The 7,442-nt window shown below is 43.2% G+C and overlaps 1 protein-coding gene across 1 annotated transcript; it reads right to left on the bottom strand.

Annotated features, from left to right (window-relative positions):
• Nucleotides 1-943: 943 nt before the first annotated feature.
• Nucleotides 944-4,596, bottom strand: LOC117613814 (receptor protein kinase CLAVATA1). The gene is made up of 2 exons (XM_034342438.1): nucleotides 1,779-4,596; nucleotides 944-1,629 (listed from the first exon to the last, which is right to left on the bottom strand). Exons 1-2 carry the CDS (start codon nucleotides 4,357-4,359, stop codon nucleotides 1,277-1,279), a joined length of 2,934 nt encoding a protein of 977 aa, XP_034198329.1. The 5' UTR covers nucleotides 4,360-4,596; the 3' UTR covers nucleotides 944-1,276.
• Nucleotides 4,597-7,442: the final 2,846 nt, after the last annotated feature.

Below are 7,442 nucleotides of genomic sequence, written 5' to 3'. Positions count from 1 at the left end.
CGGTTTGTGTTTGGGGGATTAGATGCATTAGGTGTGTTAGAGTGGCTAGACTCCATCTATAACACAACACAACACAACACAAAAGCAACAACATAAAAGCATATTAATAATAGATTAAACTCAACCAAATTAAAACACAACATCTAACTACTAAAATGCAATTTAAAAAATATATATATTTGCGGTTTGCGATAACCGCGAGTTGCCAAAATCACATACTGCAATTGCGGTTCGATTTCTAAAACTGCAATTTTCGTTTGGTTTTTAGCTATTGCGGTTCCAATGAGGTATAATGTCGGTTGGTTTTTGCGATTTTTCAGTCTAAAATGCCACCCCTAATGAAATCGGTATGGTTAATGTATGATTTCGGTATTTCAGTTTTAGATGTCCATCCCTAGCTTTTGATCCACTCACTTGGATTTTGCTCCAATTTAATGTTTGGAGTTGGAAAAGTGATTGCTGCCAGTTTGTGTGGGATCGAGTTTTGCCGGTGCAAAATAAGAGGTTTAGCCATGTTGGTGCTATGAGTCTCTTTAGTTTGCTGGAGAGGATGTGGTGCAGTGTCCTTGTTTATGTATTTATTTTAGTCTAATAATTCTTAGAAACTCAACAGGAGTTTGCTGATGTTTGTATTTAGTGTTCGAATTTTCGATGCAGATTTGCCGTTACTACCGTTGGATGGTGGATTTGTATTGTATGTCTGAGTACAGATGCTTTTGTCTGCCGAATTGAAGGTTTTAGGTTTTTTTTGGCATGCATAATTTTTTCTAGATCCAACCAATTTATTTGTGTTTAGTAACTGGATATGTTATACTTATATTTGACATTGCGGCTACTCTGTACTTTTTGTTATGTATTATCAATAAAATTACTATCGCTTTTAATTTTAAAAAAGGCCAAAGTAATAGCCCAGTGTGATTTATTATCTTCTTCAAGAGTCATTACAAGTTACAAGAGAATAAATAACCAAACCGAAGCATCATATTACATTACACTAGAAAGTTACAAGAAGAAGAAGAAGAAAAGACGAGGCATATATTTACAGTGACAAAAGGAAAATGGATCCGTTTCAGTGAAAAGCAATAATATATTTGAAACCCTTCTCCTTTTTTTTTTTCTTTTTTTTTTTTGGGTCTGAAAACCCTTCTTCTACTATACCGTGGCAATGGCATTGGCAAATACTTTGTTACGCACTCACTCACAAACTCTTGGCACAAAATTATTTGAACTTGGTGGGGATGCTGCGATTTTATTTACTCAAAAATATTAGTAGGCGCTAAAGGTTGAGAAGGCTTGGAGCAGAGCGTGGAGGATTAGTGAGCATGTGAACCACTTCCCTCATTGTTGGTCTTGCGGAGCTCTCATCCTCCACGCACATCATGGCAATCTTGAACAAGTGTATCACCCCTGCCAGTGGGTACCCACACAGCCTTGCATCCACCACTGCCAGTACTGATGCGGCATCCGACGGCTGAGACAGTTCTGATGTTGTTTTCCTCACCCACCTTACTATGTCCACCCCGTCTCCGAAATCACCCACCGGCTTCCTCCCGGCTATTAGCTCCAGCAGAACCACACCGAAACTGTACACGTCGCTTTTCTCGTCCACTTTCAGTGTGTAAGCATACTCTGTTCACACCAAAAAACAAACAAACACACACACACAAGTTCATGTTCATCCCACTTGAAAGTAAAAGTCTAAGGCCTATTCATGAGCCCAAAAACAATTCAAAACTTCTGGTTGGGTCTTGAAGGAGAAAAAGAATAAAAGTTGGTACCTGGGGCTATGTAGCCATAGGAACCAGCAATGGAAGACATGCACTCGGAAGCACCAGCATCTTGCAAGAACTTAGCGAGCCCAAAATCGGCAACATGGGCCTCCAAGTCAGAGTCCAGCAAGATGTTATTGGACTTGACATCCCTGTGTATAATCAGAGGTGAGCAGTCATGGTGGAGGTAACACAATCCCTTGGCTGCCTCCACAGCGATCCTGTACCTCCTCTCCCACTGCAAATGCCCTCCCTTTGACCCATGCAACAGCTCCCCCAGGCTCCCATTTGGCATGTACTCGTACAACAGCAAATTCGTGTCCTTGTTCGACACGTACCCCAACAGCCTCACGATATTTCGGTGCCTGATTCGTCCCAGCGTTTTTATTTCCGCCGAAAAACCGTGATCGTTACAGTTACGTCCGGTGCCCCGCCCCACTAGCCGTTTGATTGCCACGTCAACGCCGTCTGGCATGGACCCGCGGTACACAATCCCAGCACCGCCTTTGCCTATGATGTTCTCTTCCTTCAAACACTCCAGCACGTCCTCGGCTTTGAAATCGAGCCGTTGGAAGGCGGTGAGCCTCCAAGCCCTAGATTTCTGCATCTCTCTCCTTCTCATTCTATACACGGTGATAAACAAGAATAGCAGAACCGTAGCGAGTCCAATTACGACAAGAGCGATCCTGGACGAACCAAACGCCTTTTGGTGTGGAAACGACGGGCACTGGACGTGGCGCTGCGGGGAACAGAGATACGGGTTTCCAGCAAACGACGTGTCGTTGAAGACCATAAACTGACCGCCGGTTGGTATTTTGCCGATGAAGTTGTTATCGGAGAGATCGAGCGTTGTGAGGCTGGTCATATTGCGAATTTCATTGGGAATTTCGCCCTTGAGTTGGTTGCTAGACAAATTGAGAATGCTCAGGACTCTCAGCTTGGAAATGTCTCTCGGAATTTCCCCAATCAGATTGTTTCGACTAAGATCAGCCAAGGCTAGAGAGGAACACTGAGAAATTGAAGCCGGTATTTCACTGCTGAGGTTGTTGGCGCTGATGTTGATCTTCGACAATGACTTCAGATCAAATATCTCCGTCGGAATTTCACCGGAAAATCTGTTCATCTCCAGGGAAAGAGTTTGCAAACTCTTGAGATTTCCAATCGCCGGCGGGATTTTCCCGGAAATCCGATTCCGAGAAAGAGTGAGAATTCCAAGTAAGCCCCCAGACATTTGCTCTGGAAGTTGGCCAGACAAGTAGTTATCATTGAGCTCGATCATACTTACATTAGGCAAACTGAAAATGCCAGCAGGAATAGTTCCAGTGAGAGTGTTTTTCATCATTCGAATTTTGACGAGCGATTTGCACCGGCCGAGTTCCTCAGGAATGGGGCCGAAGAAGTGGTTATCCATCAGGATCGCCGTCTTCAACTGCCCTCCTTTGCACAAATCCCGAGGAATCAACCCGGTGATGTGGTTTCCGGTGATATCGAGGTCCTTGAGCCTTCCGTTCCGGCCGAGATTCTCCGGCAGCTCGAACGTGAAGTTGTTCTCCCAAACCTGAAGCACCTCCAGATGACGAAAATCACCGACGAACCTGGGAATTGGGCCGTAGAGATTGTTCTTGTACAAATTGATAAGCGTGATGTTCTTGAGCTCTGAGAAGCTCTGGGGTATCTCTCCGGTGAGATCGTTGATGGAGAGATCCAAAGACATGAGGCTGACCAAGCGAGATAGTTCCGGAGGTATGCCGCCGCTGAGACGATTTACCTGTAAAAACAGAGAGTTCAAATTCTTCAAAAGGCTGAGATTGGTGGGTATGGTGCCGCTGAGGTTACAGCTGGCCATGTCGAGGACCTGCAGAGAGCTCAACGATCCCAACTCCGGCGGAATTCCGCCGTCGTAACTGTTAAAGTAGCCGACGTACATTTCCTTGAGATTTTTCAAACGAGCCAAGCTCGCCGGGAACCTTCCGGTGAGCCAGTTGCCGTTGAGGCCTAGATGCTCCAAGCTCTGCATCTCCGAGTAAGTCTCGGGGATGTTGCCGGTGAAGTAGTTCCCGCCTAGTTGGAGATGTTTGAGGTTTTTGAGATTGACGATCTCCAAAGGAAGTGTGCCCGTGAAGTTGTTGTTGTAGGCGTCGAGAACTTGGAGCTCCGTCATTTGGAGCGTGATATTGCCGGGGAATCTGCCCCTGAAGACGTTGTTGGAGATGTTCAAGTGCCTGAGAGCGGTGAGGTTGGCCATCTGCATTGGAAGCCTCCCTGTGATGTTGTCTCCGGCGATTGTGAGGTTGACGAGCTTGTTGAGGAGCCCAATCTCCGGCGGAAGAGTGCCTAACAGAGGCTGATTGGAGACGTTGAGAGCAACCACTCGGAAGTCGCGGTCGCACGAAACTCCGGAGAAGGAGCAGTGAGATGAGGGAGACAAGGACGAAGTGTTCCAGTCCTCGAGGCCTGAACCTTTGGGTCCAATCATGGCGGACTTGAGTTTCAACAGTGCGTGAAGGTCACTGTATCCTCCGCAGGCTGAGCACAAAAGGAAAATCATAAAGCAAATGGTGAGAATCTGGCAGCAACTGGAGCTTACCATCTTTAATTAATGGTGATGTTGGTTCCTTGTTTCGTTCTTTCTGCTTCTGCAGATAGCGTTACTTGTATATATGCGAAGTTGAGCACAATGCAATAATATGGTGGTGGTTTGGCCTTTGGGAAATTGGGAGGAGAATCGAAGAAGTATCAGCGTCAAAGTTGAATAATAATTATAATAATGGATAAACAAATGGAAAAACTGGGAAGTGATGAGAGTGGGAGAAAGCGAGTTGCATCTTGCATGAGGGAGGGACGCTTCTAATTTCATGTCCTGTAGCAAGCATAGCTATAGGGGTCTGTCCGTCTGTCCGTCTGTCCGTCTGTCCAGTAAGACCGGGCAGTTTGGGTTGCGGGCCCCACAGTACCCTACTCAGTTCACGGTGCTAGACGGATGGTTAAGTCTCTGTGTGGACTAGAGCGCGCCTTGTATATTCGTACAGGTACCGGGCCAGACTGAAATGGACGTTGAGATTGACGGCGTTAATGGGTTGTACTTTTTCCTCTCTCAATGGGATAGGTGGTTGTTTTGACGGCGTGATGGGGTGGTCGTCTCAATGACAGATACTTGATAATATTGCTGGTGGCAGTGGCAGAGATGTCTCTTCTCGTCCCTGCCCTCCCGTGTCAGCTTTCACCAGTTTTACTTTGACGTGATATAATTTCTTCCTCCTTACTAATCCCAGTATTATCCAAGTTTACGTTTTACTAATCCTTGTTTTTTTACAAGTTTTAGATTCTATGTTTCATGGTCAGACAGATATCAAAGTGATCAATCAATAATATGTCTGCTATGTTTTAAATACATTTTTGTTTGCATGGCTATTAGCTAGGTAGCTAGCCTTTTGGATTTTAGTGATATAAATAAATGTGTGTTTTTTTTTTGGGCCAGTGTTCAGAAACAAAGGTGTATGCGGATGCTACCTTTCTGAGAAGTGAATGGGCTTGGGGCAATGCTGGGCCCAGAGTAAAGACACTGTGTGTCTTTTCCCAGACGGTCAAATTTCCCTCTGACTCCATTTGGCTGTGAGCTAAAAAGTCCACTCTTCCTCTCTGTCCTTTCTTCAGCCTCCTTCACCGATATGGATCCTTGTGTCATGGATGGGCCATGCATGGGGATCTAGATTGGTAATTTGACCCCTTATTTATCTTGTTAATGTGAGTTATGAATTATACTGTCATTGTGTTGTGTTGTAGACGACTTTGGTTAAAATATACTTATACTTGTTTGACGACTTTATAAGAAAGTTGGCTTTTGTGGATATGGAGCTCTTTTTTATGATTTATATGCTAAAAATGAAAGTGATGATTCTGGTTCAAGTGGTTCAAGTATATTACTTGGGAATTGGGGAGAGGATATGATTTCATAGCCGCACAAATTGTCACAGCAGAGACAGCATTGATTCTTTCGTGTTTTCCTCCAAGCCTAGTTTTCTCCACTAGATTCGTTGGTTGGTTGGTTGGTTGGATGGATTGGAGAACAGATTCATATTCTCTCTCAGTGACACTTAGAGTGTTGGAGAATAAAGACGGCTATTGATTTTAAAACAAGAATAATACCTATTAGTTTTATCAAAGAAAAACGAAAAGGAGGAGAATTTTCTTTTCTCCTTTAAAATGCGGCTCTTTAGTTTAGGGGTACTTGATACTTGGAAGAAGTCAAATTTGCCAAGTGCAGACATAGTTTAAGCTGCTGGGTGGTGATGATTATTTTAGTCTAATATTCGTCTTTCTTTACAGATTTAATTTGTTCCTCAAACAAGGTGCTACTTTCTATCCATTATACTTGTAATTTTTTAGAGCATGAAAAGGAAAAATCATGGAAGGTTGGTTTCGTTTGGGACCCAAGAAAATGGAAGCACGGTTGGCTGTGGTACAAGGGAACCCCACCACAGCACGAATGAATGAGGATTGAATTTCAAGTCAGACTTCTGCTGGAACAAGTTGAGCCTAAAAGTCTAGCACTAGCTAAAAGCCCTAGCTAAAGGGTGAAAAGACTCGTCTGGCATTTCAGCATTGGCGCCTGTTTGAGTGAGTGCACAGAGGTCCATACAAACGCACGTGCTCGGCTTGGGGTCCAAAGGAAGCTTCAAATTTGTCTCTTCTTTGCTGCAAAATTCACATTAGCAATCAGAGTTATAATAATTTCAGAATGGGAATTTGGGTATTTCATTGGTGACTCATGTTTAATTACTTTAAACAATGGATTTCTTTTATTCGTTTCAAATCAATTATGCTTATTGACAACGAGATATAGTCGATGGAAAATGACTTTGAATTATATATTAGTAGTTTCAAATTCGAACTCTCATGATATTTTGATAGTGTGCATGTGAAATTCTCCTTATTCCTAGTAATTTAGACTATCATTTATATTCAAAAATAAGATAAATTAACTTCATTGTCGTTATTCAACAGGAGGTTTCAGTTCAGCCTTGAGACAAAAATAAGATAAATTAACTTCATTGTCGTTATTCAACAGGAGGTTTCAGTTCAGCCTTGAGATGAGATGAGATGGGATGGGAGGGGAAGGTAGGGAAGCAATCTATGAATAACAATGATGCCTACTTTTACTTATTTTGGTAAAGACGACACACGTTTCTTTCATTTCGATTCGAATTATATGCGGAGTTGATAGAATGGGATGATAGGGAGGGAGCAGCAGATGATTTGCCCTCCCGTCATTCAAAGAACAACTTTTCAACATTGCAAATGATGGTGATGATGAATTCTTCTCACCCAAGTGAACCAGTGTCCAGTGTTCAATCAAATAGAGTATAAAGTCGGCAAAGCGTCACATCCACCGTTCAGTATTGGGCTATATTTCAATTCACGGCCCCCCGTTTCCTATGAACAAAAGGGGTTGCAGTGTGGGTCTGAACAATTTTAAGCTGTACCATTGGACCACAATTGATCAATTTTAATGGGGTAACCCAGCAGATTTACTTGGCCAAGGAAATAATAAAATAGTAGAAAAGAAAGGGATTATATTGTGTTACGCTTTAATATTCCTAACTTGAGAAGGCAAAGGCAACACATACAATCAAAATCAATCATCTATTCTTTTCGTCCCTAGGAAGCATGAAA

Source organism: Prunus dulcis, chromosome 1 (genome assembly GCF_902201215.1).
Source record: "Prunus dulcis chromosome 1, ALMONDv2, whole genome shotgun sequence".
Lineage (NCBI taxonomy): Eukaryota > Viridiplantae > Streptophyta > Magnoliopsida > Rosales > Rosaceae > Prunus > Prunus dulcis.
The sequence above is the reverse complement of the archived record's forward strand: the minus strand, read 5'-3'. Positions and strand labels throughout refer to the sequence as shown.

Coding starts and splice junctions, on each gene's coding strand:
- LOC117613814 (XM_034342438.1), bottom strand. CDS start 4,359: ATGGTAAGCTCCAGTTGCTGCCAGATTCTCACCATTTGCTTTATGATT. Junction 1,630..1,778: donor CTATGGCTACATAGCCCCAG/GTACCAACTTTT, acceptor TGGTGTGAACAG/AGTATGCTTACACACTGAAA.